This window comes from Ursus americanus, chromosome 23, assembly GCF_024610735.1.
Source record: "Ursus americanus isolate L20-20 chromosome 23, mUrsAme1.1.p, whole genome shotgun sequence".
NCBI classification, from domain to species: Eukaryota; Metazoa; Chordata; class Mammalia; order Carnivora; family Ursidae; genus Ursus; species Ursus americanus.
This window is the reverse complement of record NC_142149.1, coordinates 32,572,632-32,588,911: the sequence shown is the minus strand read 5'-3', so window position 1 is coordinate 32,588,911 and position 16,280 is coordinate 32,572,632. Positions and strand designations below refer to the sequence as shown.

At 38.0% G+C, this 16,280-nt stretch overlaps 1 protein-coding gene across 2 annotated transcripts in view; it reads right to left on the bottom strand.

Moving 5' to 3' along the window:
- Positions 1-203: 203 nt before the first annotated feature.
- VMP1 (vacuole membrane protein 1) overlaps positions 204-16,280 on the bottom strand; it is a 128,675-nt gene continuing 112,598 nt past the window's right edge. For both annotated transcript variants that reach the window (XM_045773743.2, XM_087854563.1), the window contains 2 exons: positions 6,699-6,801; positions 204-5,446 (listed from right to left, as the gene is read on the bottom strand). In XM_045773743.2, coding sequence (XP_045629699.1) covers positions 5,303-5,446; positions 6,699-6,801 — 247 coding nt within the window. In that variant the 3' untranslated portion in view covers positions 204-5,302. The remainder of the gene's footprint in view (positions 5,447-6,698; positions 6,802-16,280) is intronic.

The following is a 16,280-nucleotide window of genomic DNA, read 5'->3' as shown; positions in this document are numbered from 1 at the left end:
ACAAACGGGTTGAACACCTGGGCTGATCACCCCTGAAGGGGATTTCCAGACTCTATCCTGTAAAACCATCTCCTCCCCTCCCAAAGCAACTCTGTTCCTCCCTCTCTGAAGTGTGCCCTAAAGATTCCAAATTTTCTGATCCTAGGCTTCCTAAGTTAGAACAGCAACTGCTGCTGACACAAAGAAACAAGGAGCCAAGCAACTTTGTGCTTTTAAAAAAAGTTTATTTTAAATTAAAAGGAACAGATGTCCAATGTTGCAAAAAGCCACACATTTGTGGATTTGGCTGACAAACCGTCTAAGCTGCATTTCGTTTCTGTTCCCATAGAGTCAGCCAGCCACTTACAACTGACTCACGCTGGGCCACAGTTTGGGCCCGTCTCCCACTACAGAATTAGAATCCCAGATCTCAGATGAATCCAGGGTGTTTGGGTGGAGAACGGGGGCCATCTAAAATAAAATTTTTCTTTTAATTTAGTAGTATCAACACCCACACAGCAAACTGTGCAAGGCTAGTAGGTCAGCGAATGAGCAAACAGTTGGCACCTGCCTATCCCAGCACCACGCAATTCTAAAGGCAATGAGTAAGCAGCTGTCCAGAACAGATTTTTTATTATAATCTCTTTTATGAGCACTGGTTAAATATGCAAATACATGTAGGATATTTGCTGCAATTCAAGGCCTCACCCCCAAGGCAAACGCATTACCTCAGGTGAACTCCTGGCCTTGTTGGGAAGGGCAGGAACCTAACTCCCTGACTACCAGACACAAATGACTCAATTGCTTTTAGAATTTTAAAGTACATTATGTGCTTTCTTTTCTTGTTGTCTTCAAGAATAAAGGAACAAACATTTCAGATGCAACAGTTTTGCTTAGCATTTCATTTACCATGTTTTATGAATACCAGAGAAGCTTTGATCAATGTTGGTTACAAATGGAATGTTACTTGGCTTTCAAAAATGGCTATTAAACGCCTGCTTAGGGGCGCCTGGCTGGCTCAGTCAGTGGAGCATGCGACTCTTGATCTTGGGGTTGTGAGTTCGGGCCCCACATTGGGCGTGGAGCCTACTGAAAAAAAATTTCTGCTTAGGTTGTTTCAACTTTTTGTGAGCACATAAAATAACTGTTTATGAATAAAATAAACCAATTTTTTTCTTTTGTTTTTCTAACAAAAATGTGACTTTTAGGTCTATTGAGGAAAGGTCTTGCATGCCAACTTTTTTTTTTTTAACGGTTTTAACTATTTACACCCAGAAAACCTCACTGGATCGTCTAGATGGAACTTTTTTTTTTTTTTTTTAAAGATTTTATCTATTCGACAGAGAGAGACAGACAGCCAGCGAGAGAGGGAACACAAGCAGGGGGAGTGGGAGAGGAAGAAGCAGGCTCCCAGTGGAGAAGCCTGATGTGGGGCTCGATCCCATAACGCCGGGATCACGCCCTGAGCCAAAGGCAGACGCTTAACGACTGAGCCACCCAGGCGCTCCTAGATGGAGCATTTCTAACCAGGTATTAAAAGCAGATATTCCTTTTTTTCTCTACCTTCTAGGTTTTTTTAGTGTTAACTATCTTTATAATAAAAATAAGGAAATGTCAACATTTTAAGGTGGTAATGGTAGAAAAGTATTTTCAATTATTTTATAGTAAACTTTGTGCATCTGTGCTTTGTACCTTAAATTGCCTAGCTGGGGGTTTATTTTTGGATTTAGCAAGGTTTTGGTTTTATCAAGCCAATTGGTTCTTTAATATCTGCTTTTCTCTTTATTAATTTGTATGATGGGTTTAACTGCTTAAACAGAGCGTATCTATACCCAAACAAAGGCATACTGGCTAAGAGTATTTAAAAACATGTTGGGGTGCCTGCATGGCTCAGTTGGTTAGGTGTCTGCCTTCGGCCCAGATCATAGCCCCAGGGTCCTGGAATCGAGCCCCATGAGCCCCAGGTCATGCTTCCTGCTTGAAGCCTGCTTCTCTCTCTCTCTGCCTGCTGCTCACCATTTGTGCTCTCTGTCAAATAAATAAAATCTTTAAAAACAAACAAACAAACAAACAAACATGTATGCTGGGGCACCTGGCTGGATCAGTCTGTAGAGCATGCAACTCTTGATCTCGGGGTCCTGAGTTCAAGTCCCAGGCTGGGAGCTGAGCCTACTTCATAAAATAAATAAATAATGCATGTTTCTGGAGTGAACGCAATGTTGTAAAATTCTTGCATGTGTATCAAATGCTGTCTTTGATGAATTAAAAATGAGAATACACTAACATTATGGCAATATTTTACATTATATCCGATTTAATCCTTAGAACAATCTGGCTATTTGTTTTTATAGATGAAATCTAGGCTCAGAGTTTAAGACTTTCTCAAGGTCACCTACATGAAAGGTAGAATTGTAAACCACCATTAACATAGACTGTTGCACACACAGGGAAGTGGGTTTCAGAATTCTGGAAGGCTTTTTGACACCAGAAGGCTGGGAACTCCTATGAGCTCTTTTCACATGGGTCAGTCAAAATACCCGTTCACCCCAGGGTACGAGAGGGCAACCAGTTATTCTTATTAACTTAATGCATTAATTGTACTCCTAGGAATCGCTGCTGAGTTGTGAAAGGAAGACAAGCCTCATGCTGTCCTGCTACAGCTGCAGCTGCCCAGAGCGCACTGGAAACCCAGGCTGACGAGCCTGTTTATAGGGGAGCGCTTGCTACTGCATCTGCTAAACTCCTGTACTTCAGGAACTGCACTCTAGCCTTCTCTCTTTCTGATTTTTAGAGAATGAGGAGGGTGGCCATCATCCAGATCAAAGTAAAACTCTCCCCTTCTTTCCAGCCCCACACTCCAGATTAGAGAGAGTAGAGCAAACACTACAAGCTCCCCCACATTACCTGAACTGTCTTAAGGGAGATGTTCCCTAGCATGTAAGTGTATAACTGCTGACGTATTGCATTATATCGGATTGCACTGCTTGGCAGTCACGGAGTTGAGACATAATAAAGTACCACAGAAATTCAAGGCACAAAATGACACTTAAACAAAGTAGACAGAATTAGAATTCCCAGGCCCTTTTTTTTATTTGCAGCACTATGAAATCATCCACTTACACATTTTCTGGTCTTCTATCACCTGGAAGCAACTAGGTTTGTCTTTCGGATCATGTAGTTGTTATTTGTATTCACTCTGGTGGATACAAGAAAGGAACAAACTAACCTCTGGAACAGAAGGTGACATTCTGCCCCAGTGGGAATCCAGCAGGACCACCTGAGTTTGCCACACCTGAACACTTAGCAGAGGGAAGGAAGACAGCTGCTCTTTTTCTTTGTTTTCCAAGCAAATTCATTTAAAAGTGAACAAACCATCATCCTAAGTCAAATGTATTAATTACTTAGACTGTCGGTCTAAGAAACAGTTTTTTCTAATACCTTACCTTAAAATAAATTTACCAATAAACCCTAAAGAGATTTAGCACAAATAGTGTAATTCATATTTGATTTCCTCTTTCCTTTCTTCAAACACCAAACAAACGCAGGTGAAAGAGATGAAACCCAACTGGAAGCTGACTTGGCAATTCGTGCCCACCCTACGGAATCTAAACGTTACGCTGGTTAACATGAATCTCTTTAAAATAGAACATCTGGGGACTGCTCTTCAAATAAAGGATCAACCACATTGCCAGAAGGTCCCTGGGCAGAAAAAAAGATTGTTAAGAATAATAACCTTTTCAAAACCCACAAGGCAGGTTGTTTGTCCTTTCTTTATTTAGCTGTGGTCATGGAGACCATCCCAATTTTCCATAAAATCTTCTTGATACTGCCGCAATATCATGGCATAAAAGATTCAAAGTGCCACTAGACAGAAGGACCAGTTTCTGATCATAAACCATGAAGCCAGGTAATGTTTAAATGGGAATATTTGATATGGATGGTCAGATGAAAGATACCAAAATGTCAGACAGCCCATCGACTGCTGTTGCCATGAGATTCAACAGTCAACATCAGTCTGATAAGCTACCCGACAAGGTGGTACAGCCATGGAGATGTCACGACGGTAGGCAAAAATAAGCAGACATTCAGGCAGGATTTTATAAAACAATCAGGCATTTCTGGCCTGTTGAAATTTAAACCCAATTCTACTTTTAACATAATGTCAGAAATGATCTTCCTAAAGAAAAAAAGTGAAACTGTTTATTTTCCTCCCAAGCAAAACAAAATCACAAAAGAACGTATCACTTACTGAAGAAAGGTAAGAAAATCAGGTTACATAAAAAATAAATTTGTCAAAACCAGAGTACATGCTGAGCTAAAATTAACACAGATATGAGATAGTGTAGTTTTTTTTAAAACAAAAGTTATTTCTCTCTTCAGTGCCCTTTAATTTGTATACTTTCATTTCTTCTGTTTTCACAAACCCCTCGCTATGCAAATCCCTAAGCTGCCAATTCAGCTAGTGTAGCGAGCTGCCCAATTCCAGCCTGACAAAAAAGTGCCTTGGTGGTGGCTCTTATGTGCAAATAAATGAAGGCTTAAGAAATTATGGGTGTAGGTGGATTTGGCAAGGCTGACCATTAGTTGGTAGTAGCTAAAAGGAGGCAAAAAAATCAAAACGCTCAAGAAAACGGACACAATTTTGGAATGATCAAAGATGTCTTTATAAAGTTTGTCATGACTTCATTCTAAATATACAGAATAAAAAATGGTGTCAGCTCATTCATGAGACACCAACCAGAATTTTCTTATACTGTCTCAAAATTTAAAGATCAGTTTCCCAACAGGGTGTGCAACGCATCATAAAATGGCCTTTTTTTTAAGGTAGGAGAGAGAGGAAGGGCTGGGCAGGATGGAATATTAAATTTTACCATGATAGACATGCAAAACTGTTATCCAATCTAGTATAATTTATATACATTTTAATGACTTAGAAAAACAAAGGAGTCATTTCTGACAAGCCTAAACGGCTTGACATATTCAACATACTTAGGAACTATTTTTTGGTGTCCGGAATTCTTTAATTGTACCACGTGGGCCTTTTGAAAGTAACAAAAAAAAGGCCAGTCTGTTAAAGTTTGCTGCTGAACATCTTTCCACCCTAATAAAATACAAGTTGGATCGAACTGAGGGTGGATACCTTACCTTAACACACAAAGGAAAAGTATGTCAGTGCAAAATATGGACTAAGCTGCTTTCAGGAAAAAAAATTTTTTTAAATTGATACAGGTTGGAAAAGGGAATTTTCCTTCCTGGTTTGGAGTCCTCCCAATTTAAGGCAGAACCCATCCATTCTAACTTCTGCCATTAAGCCTTTCCCCGCTTATTTAGTTTTCTCCTCTGAGTTCAACCGCTGCTGCATTCGTTTGGCATAACTTTGTGCCATGGAGTTAATGATGGACAGGATGAAGTAACACACCATTACAACGACCAACTTCTCAAACATCCAGGACAACCAGTTTTCTCCCTGCAAGAATAAATGCAGAACAATCCAGGAGAAACGTTTCATTAGTTCAGTAGTAAAAAGGGAATTATCTACAATATTTAAGGAAAATGATGAGAACTTGGAGCTTATAATCTATAAAGTCTAAACAGTTAATATAAGAAGTCTTATGTCTCCAGGTACCCCAAAGCCTACATTCAGGCCTTTTTACAGCCCTTTATTAAGATTTCACTTTGTTAGACGTAAAGTCAATGTTGATTCACATAGTTTAGAATGGGCCAAGTATAAGGTCGCCTCTTATCTTTTACTACAAAAGAATAAAACTGATTAAATTCTACTATCTGAAATTGCCTTGTAGATACTTATAGAGAGTACTGTCAAGATAGTTACATATTCTTGTTCCAGCATTGAGAGCAGCTTTTAAAACATGTTATCTCTTCCTGAAGTCATGTTTGGTCAACTGAGGGCAGCAAAGGGCCACACAGAGTCTAAGGCCATCAAAAAATAAATAAATAAATAAAAATAAAAATCCAACAACTGGGGTGCCTGGGTGGCTCAGTCGCTTGAGTGTCTGACTCCCAATTTCGGCTCAGGTCTTGATCTCAGGGTTGTGAGTTCAAGCCCCGCACTGGGCTCCACGCTAGGCGTGGAACCCACATTTAAAAAAAAAAATCCAACAAGTATGCTTTCTTCAAGTTTCCCATTTCAGGTTACTGCTTACTCATCCTCTTCTAGTCATTTCCCTTTGCCACAGTACTGTTTACAGAAAAGACAGGTTGAGTTTAAGAAGTTAAAGTTTTTAAGTTCAGCTATGTGAAGAGCCTTAGTTGACTTTTTAAAAAAGATTATTTTCCCATTTCTGAAAAGAAAAATAGGGCAAAAACGAAGGGAGATATCCAAGTATATCCAGTGACCTCAGTTAGTCTAACACTTTCTAATGCTATAAAATGCTACAAATTTATAATTCTTAATCCACTTGGGAAGTATATTTGCTAAAAAATCATTTAAGATCAATCAACAACTCCTTCTACATAACAGATCCATTATTTTCCATTAACCCTACCTTTGTTTTCTGGGAGAAGATAGATATAAAATAGAAGTTACATTTCTGATTCAGACAAAGACAGTTTCCCAGTAGAGAGTAAGGACAGCCTCAACCTCACTTAAGACTGACAAACAAACCTATTTGCCTAAAAATGCCAGTGAGTGCGGTGAATGTAATTTCAGCCCGAAACTGTGGGGGTGGGGAAGAGAAGAAAACGGAGGCAAGTCTCACCTGTGGTGTGCCCATTTCACTTTTGTGGTGAAGCTTCTGCCGCTGGGCCTCCAGGTATTCCTGGAATGGCTTCTGCAGAGATGGACCTACGCCGGGGACAGCGCTGGAAGCAGGGCACAATAACCCAAGGAAAAAGATACATTTGGGAAGAAAAGCAGGAAAAATGTTAAAGAAAAATCCACTTACCACCTGGATTCAAAAAGCAGGGATTAGATAGAAAGAGAAAAAAAATACAACAATCAGCAGAGCTGGCAAATCCTCTGAACTTTTTTTAGTGGGTAAAATTCATCCTTTAACAACCCCTTATAGAAGAAAAATATCTCTTCCACCAACATGTTTGGGAGAAAGTAGGAGCTGAGCCCCTTCTAGCAGAAGAGTTCATCCTCAGAGTGAGGCCAGCTAAGCTAATGCTGCACACTGGTGTGGCACAAAGAATAAAATGAATGACTTCTGAGAAGTCCCACATTTATCACCACCAGTTCCTGTAAGAACTGGTTTGAACCGATTAATAAGGAAATGACTTATGCTTGTGTCATCCCCAGTTGAAAAAGAAACTGCCCGCCCTCTCTCTGACTTGTCCCATCTTCTCAGAGGGGGGCGGTCCTTTCTCAATCTAAGTCCTTATTAGGACAATCTGTGCGTCATCCTTATCCAAAAAGAATGCATTAGCAAATTTGGAAGGCACCTCCCACTAGTCAGAAGTCAGTGATTAACAAAGGAACAAAGAAGGAACTATGAACCTTGAATCACTTCGTGGTTTATGGTAGATGGTTTGCACAGAAACTACAGTACATTACTAAACAACTTGTTCTGAAATGACTGGGAGAGTGATCTTTGATAAGTTTATGTACTCGGGGCTCCCTCTCACCCAGAGCACCGGGAGGCAGTCCTGTTAAACCGGTTTGGCAACCAGCTACCAGGATCCCGTTTTAGAAATGCTTGCAGGCGTTTTTTAAAATGGTAACTTGAGGCAACTCAGAAAATAAAACATCTCTATTTTCTGTACCTTTTATTTTCTCATCTGCCATAATAGGGCTAAAAGGTAGATGAGCCCTCTCCTGCGGCCAGCAAAAGGTATGTCAATATGTATTTACAACAGCACCTAATGGTCTCCCTTATGAGTACTAACTTCACCTCCTCTTTTCTAGAACAATCCAGTTACTGCTCTCTGTAATAAAAAAGCAGAGGAGCAGAGGAAGAGAATTTTTTTTGCTACTATATTTACCAGAAGCGAACACATACATAACTCCTGGCTGACACTTTTTGATCCTCTTAACTATCAACCACCAAATACTTAATGGACTCCTTATTTTGTGTCTGACATCGTAATTGGCACTAAGGGAAAACAAAACAAAAAAAGACAACTGCAAGATAGTTCATGCCCACAAGGAACTTAAAATCTTGATGGAGATTCAAAACACACAGGCACACACACATGCACATACACACAGATGGGTTTGTGAACACAAGAATTTACAAATCAATATTAAAATTCTTTTGGTACAGAAGATATATTCCAAAGGAACTGGAGAAAGAAAGGAGAGATCAGCGTGGGGTGAAGCTGTACAAAAAGCTCTTTTAATAAATACTGCAGGATATGGCAAAGAGGCGGACTAGACATATGTAATAGAGGCAATGGCTGCACTGATCAGACCATAAGACCCAAGTGACAGACATGAAAGATGGAGGGGGGCAAAGCCTCTTAACCTACAGCCTCAGTCTCTCTCACTGACTTTTAAGTGGCTTGACATTAACTACCCATTCTGGGGTAAACCAGAAGAGCTGTGTCTGAGCTATGCTGCTGTTTATCAGGAATGATTCTGACTACAATGGGGCAAGAACAGGACAAACTTTCTCTTTATTTTTTTAGTTTTATTTATTTAAGTAATCTCTACACCCAATACGGGGCTCAAACTCACGACCCCAAGATCAAGAGTCACACGCTTCTCTGACTGAGCCAGCCAGGCATCCCCAAACTTCCTCTTTAAAAGAGAAATTTTCCTTGGGTAAATTTCCTTTTCCTTACATAATGCATAAGGGGATGCGAACAGCTCATCCATTTACACTTGAAACAAACCACGTGAATATAAAAAAATAATTCCAGTAAAATACATGTGCAAAAAAATGGGCTTTGAAGAGGGCAGATTTATAAGGACTTTGCTTCAGATATCGATTTATATTCACACTTAATGAACAATACTCTATGTCATTGTTTTAAACTCCCAAGGATAGCCATAGTCAAGCTATTGTTGTTAAGGTTAGGAAAACCCTTTTATTTATAAAGGCTGAAATGACTATATGCTAATCTGAACAGCTGGTTGTACAAGAAATGACTTGAAAATTCTCTTTTTGATGTCCTCTAAGAGTTAGATTCCAATATACGTGCCCTGTTCTTTCTACAGACTTCTAACCTCAGACTGGAGTTGAGCAGAAATATAGCTTACAGTTTCCCTCAAATCATTCTTGGGATCCATTCTTGGGCCCCATTCTTGAAAGAGAAAATGAAGAACTAAGACCCACATGTTAGAAAGGTTCTACTTTTTTGTTGCTGTGGTTGAGGGGAATGAGGAAGGGACTGGCAACAATCATTCTAGACTCCCTTCAAAATAATCTGAAAAGTTAAACGACTGCCATTGTTAAGTCCATCAAGTGCTGCACTCTATACAGAATATATGTCATTATACATTTACACTTAGTGATGTGCAATTTTCAATTATCTTGGGCTAATGCTGAGATTAATTTTCAAGGCGCTAGAGTGTTACAGCTTTTTACATGTTTTTGGTGGGGTGGGAGATGTCTCTATGGAGTTTCTCATAAGAGACGAGGAAAACAGTTGAAAATAGAGAAGCTGAAAGTTTTCATTGCAGTTTATTAACCAAAATTATCATGAACAAATGCCACATGATCTGAATAAATCTGAAAAAATGAACATATAGGTATTAAGTATTACATAACTAATTATTTGCCAGATCCTCTTCATCTTTGTATATTCACCAAAATTTTAGTTTTATTTTCATTGCTCTATCTCTATAAACAATGGTTTAGGCCACAGTTGCCTCAGCTTATACAAAGCACACTTTAACATCAAGAGTTTCCTTAATTAACCTTAAAGCTATATTAGTAATGGACTACATAAAAATTGCAATTATATCTGTCACTCTTTATGTGCATTTAAGGCAAACAATAATAACCGCCTATGACCTCATCCCTCAAGTTATTTTCAAGCAACCGACAGAAGAGTCCATTCTGACATTTAAGATTAATTTAAGGTACCTATATGGGGGTGGGAAGAATAACTTGCATTCCAGTTCAGTGGTTTTTTACAGTTGGCTTAGGAAATAGCTTCAGTGCCATTCTCTGAAAGCCATTAAATTCAGAGTACCCTGTGCATCTGGCTAAGGACTCATCTCAACCTGTAGCTGAATGGGTCCTTCATCTGCCATTAGGTGCTGATTAAGTTAAAAGTATTACAGTTTTGTGATACAGAAGAAAATAAGGTTGGAGGAGAACAAACACACACAAAACTACTTTTCAGTTAACTGTTGGCCTTAAATATGTTTAAATTAGCCTTGTCAACAACTACTTTCTCTAAGCAAGAAAGCCTTAAGAAAAACTCAAAAAAACAGAAAAAACAAAAAAACAAAATTGATCTCATCTGCTTTTCCTTGCTGCAGAACTTCAACATGGTGGGTAGAAAAAGCTTGTGGATCGTAATTATCTTGATATTTATTTTCTTGGCATACACAAATAAGTTTCAGATAATAGAACTCATTAAAAAACAAATTTCAACAAATTATTCTAATGGCAATTTTTAAAATTTTTGTTATTGATTTTAAGAATGGAAGAAAAAAAAAAACACCTCAGAAAATGCAAACAAATGAGGGGGGGGGAAATACCTATATAAGTCCAAACCCACCTGAAGCCTGAAAGTGGTTTCATGGGAACAGTATTTTGTCAGGCTTACATATCTTAGTAGGTGTTAAAACAGAAACAAGACAAACTTCTTTGTAAAATTCTGTCAAGGGCCATAACCAATATGCAAACAAAACCTATTATTTTTCTGTAGCTTTCAATACATATGTGACTTTGCTTCTGAAACCCATTTATCTGGATAAGAAATCTGTATTTTAAACTCTCCCCATATTGACTCATTATAAATAAAGGTCTCCATTATTCTTTGTACGCACAAAAGCCAGAAAATCTTCCAGAGGAAGCATCACAACTGGCAGAGGTTGCATGGAGAGTGGGTGGTGTGATTATTTTTCATAATGCTTAAATTTTCATTTTGTTGGTGTTCCTGGGCTCACATCCCTTCCAAAAATTTATCGGTCATTATTACTCCTGTTTTCAAGGGACTCTTTTCAAACTGTGTAACTCTCAAACAAGTTGGTTCAACAGATACAAAAAACACACCTTTTGATTTACTTTCAATCTCCTCTCCATTATAGAGATAGTCATCAAACTAAGACTTATTATTAGAAAACCTGAAATTTTCCTGTTCATGATTCTGTTTGGATTTTTCCAGCCCAGTGTATTTGTTGTTGTTGTTACTATGTGCCACCATAAAACCTGGGCACAGTGTTCAATAACAGAAATAACATAAACTTAAAAAAAATTTGACGTGTCTTGTTGTTTAGCCCTACTTACACAGAGCTGCCTTATATAAAGCTTAAACAGTTAAAATGCCTAAGGGAACTAAATGGGTATGAATAAAGTAAATGTTTTATTTAATATAGGCTCTGCTCCTTTCTTAAGCACTTTTTTGAGGGTCTTAGCATTAATGTGATCATGTAAGTTACACTGGTTTTCCTGAAAACATACTGTCTGACATCAGTTCTTAGTAAGGCTACAGGGTAATAAGCTTTTATCTTTCTTAGAAAAAATTATAGGCACAAGGGCTTTTTTTTTTTTTTTTAACCTTTGTCTCACTGGTTGTACTGTACTTTGAGGCTGATTTATTTAACATCCCTCTGATGATTAATTATAGTATCTAACGTTCTCAGGGGGTGATTAGTCAAACCTCTGAAAGCTTATAAATGGGACAGAAATGTTTTTAGAATAAAATTCAGGTCAAGGGTAGTATTAAAGAAAGGAAAATATAAGGTTTAATCAATTCTAGTGTTGTTATAATTCAGAAGCATGATAGAGATTTTTTGAAGTAAACTAATGATGCCCAGTACTTTTTTTTAAAAAAAGATTCTATTTATTTATTTGAGAGAGAGAGACAGTGAGCGTAAGCATGAGTGGGGAGAGGGTGACAGAGGGAGAAGCAGGCTCCCCACTAAGCAGAGAGCCCAGGACCCTGGGTTCATGACCTGAGCCTAAGGCAGATGCTTAATAGACTGAGCCACCCAGGCGCCCCATGCCCAGTACTTTTTGATAGCATAAAAAGTGGCTTTTAAGGCCACAGGAGCTTAGATCAATAGTCTGTAAACATTTCTGATATATGTATATTTTACGCAAATGGTAAAATGCACAAATATAAGTTAAAAAGGATAAAATAAAGATAAAATTTAAAAATTCTTAATTTTAAATGTCTTACTAAGTATGATGGCTTTTGTGCTATCATTAGTGAATACTTCAAGGCATATTACATACTTGTCCTTGGTTAAAAGTAATAATTTCTAAATTTGTTGGCTGACTTCTATAGACATGTACTAGGAACAGGTGAAATGTCAATGCTGCAACTTTTTTACTGTCTCTTGTGACTGCACTATTACTACTATCTTCCTTCTACTGTTTCTTTATAGGAAACTTTTAAAGCCACTTGTGTGTTTTGTTAGGGTTAGTTTAGTTAAAACTAGGAACTATAAATCTGATTAATAATTAATAACACAATATATTGCAAAAGACCCACTGTGAACTGCTTTTGTATTGTGGAACTCCCACTGTTCCCCTAGCCTACTTTTGTACCCCATGAGATATGATTTTCTGTAATTTGGCCTGAGGTAGTGCCAAGCAGACTGATGGTAGTAAACTATATTCTCCTTATATGTATAGTCATATAAATTGTGTATGTATGTGCTACCATAATGTTATATACCTAAAATACACAAAAAAGAAAATAACAAAGATGAAAATAAATATAAATAGAAGTTCTTTAAAAAAAAAAAAGTTCTATTAATTTTAGTCCCATTCTGATGGTGGAGACCACTGGTGTAGACCATGAGGCTAAACTTCAAGGGGTATAAATATTATACCTTATTCCCAAAAGGTAGAGTTAGCAGACCAATTCAATGCAGGACTGTTAGGTAAGATATCAGAGAGAAAAAAAGCTGTTTCTACAAAGATGCAGACTGGATCTCTCTTTTTTGCTCAGACTTCTAATGGTCATTTATAAAGAAGGACTTTTAGAATCTAGATAGCCAAACCTCAAGAGACTGAAACCCTGTGCTCCCACTTAGAACATAATTATATTTCAAATGAATATCAGAGGCTTCAGAATTTTCTTGATTGAGTGAAGATCACTGCATGTAAATCAATAAATCAGATTTATCCTCTGACTTCAGAGAATTCTTCTATCAATTGAGATTTGGCCCAGGAGGATAGGAGTAGAGAGTCCTATTATTAAAAGGAAAATGGTCTCTTGTAGACTCAAGCCAACAGATTCTTCTGCTGAAGAGACTGAATTTTACAGTGAAGGTACTAGTAGGATATATATATATTTAGGGATAAAATAAAAGCCCCTCCCACCCCACTCCCCCTTTACATGCTGATATTGTCTTCTGTACATAGGAGGCGATGACAACATGGCGGAAGTTCAGTAAGAAAACGGGACTAGCAATTCCCTTTCTTAATTTTTTGTTGTTTTTAACTTTTTTTTTTTTTTAAGTAAACTCTACTCCCAACATGGGGCTTGAACTTATGACTCCAAGATTAAGAGTAGCACGCTCTACTGACTAAGCCAACCAGGCACCCCAGCAATTCCGTTTCTTGATAACAGTCTTATAAATAATTTTGTTTCCAGAAATGTGCACATTTTAGTCAAACACTACAGAGTTAAGTCTTCCGCCCCCACCCCACGCAGTGATCTAAACAGGCTTAACGGTTAGTATTTTAATGAGTTGTCATTTCCTGTCTGATAAAGATTCTCACAGTATTTAACCACCAGTTTCCCTGGGGCCCAACCAATACTAGAGCTCTATTCATAGTGACTCAGAATGGATCTCAGACTCCAGGCCTGATTCAACAATGATAGATTGCCCTCCAAATGAAAATGTCTTTCCTCATAAGGTAGACTGCTCTGGAGAGGGGAGAAAGGGGGAATGTAGTTTATCATGCAATCTTTCTGAAGAAGCCAAAGGCCATCATGCTGACTTTCATTAATATTTATAGCCTTCCAATCCTCAGTGATTAGAAAGAAAAAAAGAAAGAAACAAATTGATACCTAATTAACCCAGGAATATGACAAGTAAATGAACCGGCACTAACTGCAAATCAACTTATATTTAACCTAGTAAAAATGGGATCCCATAATTCTGTATGACTGGAATGAAAGGGTTATTAATTTTCCCACATAATTGAATGGAGAATCTGAATCTTTGAGGCTAATACTACAAGAAAAAATTGTTAACTGATGTATTCTACTTGCTTTTGGATCTGAAATGTGGTAGCCCACCCAAACCAAATTCCTTTATATCTTAGGATCTTGGAAGAGCACCCCAACATAAAGTCAAAATGAAAGTTATGCACTACACTAAAAAATCTAGGGCTTTCTCAAATATAAAAGTTTGGGTTGATAATCTCTGGCACTAAAATTCGTTGTGATTCAACCTCAGGATTTGGAATTAAAACATCTTGAATTTCACTCACATCTGTGTCCCTTTCAAATGATTAAAACCTCTTTTGTACTCAAGTTAGTCCACTGTGTGCTCAGTGGTATTATAAACACATGACACCATCGGTTTCTTAGCGGCTGGGTAGAAGGAAGACCACTGCTTTATCCAGAAACATCAGGTGTATTGTTGCTACTGGCTCACATCATACTTCCATCACAGGCATCTTTCAAAAACAGAATTGGCACTTGCCCTTGATTTTGAACATTTAGAACTGTTTTCTATCAGGTCAGAATGGAGGTAAAATCTCTTATAATAATTAGTAGCTACTCTTTGAATTATGTGATCATTAAAGGGACATTTTTGAAAACAAAACCTCAAATCAAAACATAGATTTGAGCGGTAGGAGCTAAGCAGGCATTTATGTTAATGAATGAAGCCAGAGCTAAAGGAGTGGTCTATAAGCACCAAGTAAAAGTGATTGGCTGCCAACTCAAAACCCTGTAAAAAATAACGGATTTCAGTTCTAGAAAATGGCAAACTGGTGGCAGCTTTGTACAGTGACAAATCTGTGGCTGGCTTGAAGACCCACTGAGTTTTGTTTTGTTTTGTTTTTAAGATTTTATTTACTTATTTGAGAGAGAGAGAGAGAGAGAGAGAGAGAGGGAATGAGCAGGGAGGAGCCGGAGAAGCAGGCTCCCTGAGAGCAGGAAGCCTGACACGGGGGACTCGATCCCAGGACCCTGAGATCATGACCTGAGCCGAAGGCAGACACTTAACTAACTGAGCCACCCAGACGCCCCGACCCACTGAGTTCTAAGGATGAAATCAGCAACAGGGAACCACAGACCCAAGGTCAAGAATAAAGAAGAGTTTGTAGAATTGAAGGTAAAATGGCATAAAAACTTACTGACCTTTAGTTGTTCAAAGTGGCATGATGGTGAGTGGATAAAAAAATGACAGTACTGACTGGAATTCAATCTTATCTCAGAACAATATACCTATTCCAATATTAGGCAGAAAATCACTAAATGCAGTATATAACTAAGAAAAAAGTCACCATCTCTGTCCTTAATGAACTTAATCTAGAAGGGTGATGAGAGAAAAAAAAATGCATTTAAACCTACAGTACAAAGGCTAGTAGGTTTCTCCCTCAAAGTAACACCTGCAGTAACTAGTTACAGCTGTACAAGGTGAATACACTTGTGAACAAGGAGTGAACACAAAGAATTTCTGCTGACTCCTTATCAAATTCACGCAGTAGGCATTTGAAACTAGCGCTCTTGCCCAAATCTACAATTTCAAGTAGATTACCTCACTGCTTTCTATAGAATTCCCTCAATTCCTCTTTTCTACTTCAAAAGATCTTGGAATCTTTACTTCAGTTTGAAGGAAGAAGTGGTTAAGAAAATAATCAATCCATGAAGACTTTTGATCTTATCTCTTGGATCCTATCTCCATCTCTTGCATTTCTATGAATTTAACTTGTGTGTTTCAGTTTCCCCATCTACACAGTGACAGCACCTTACAGGTTTTGTTACGCATATTCAATAAAAATGTATGTAAAGCATCTGGCACAGCAGGTTCTTACTAAATGCTAATTTCCAACCCACATCCTTCCCTTTTTTCATTTCTTTTTTCCATCTCTAGTCCTTTACTAGAGTCTTTCCCTCAGCCTAAAAATATACAGGTCTCTTCTAATAATGAATGAATTCATCTAATCGACAAATATTTACAAAACACTTAAAATGTGTCAGGCATGACCCTGACCTGCCTTTTCCTTTAACCAACAATTCTATGTAATACA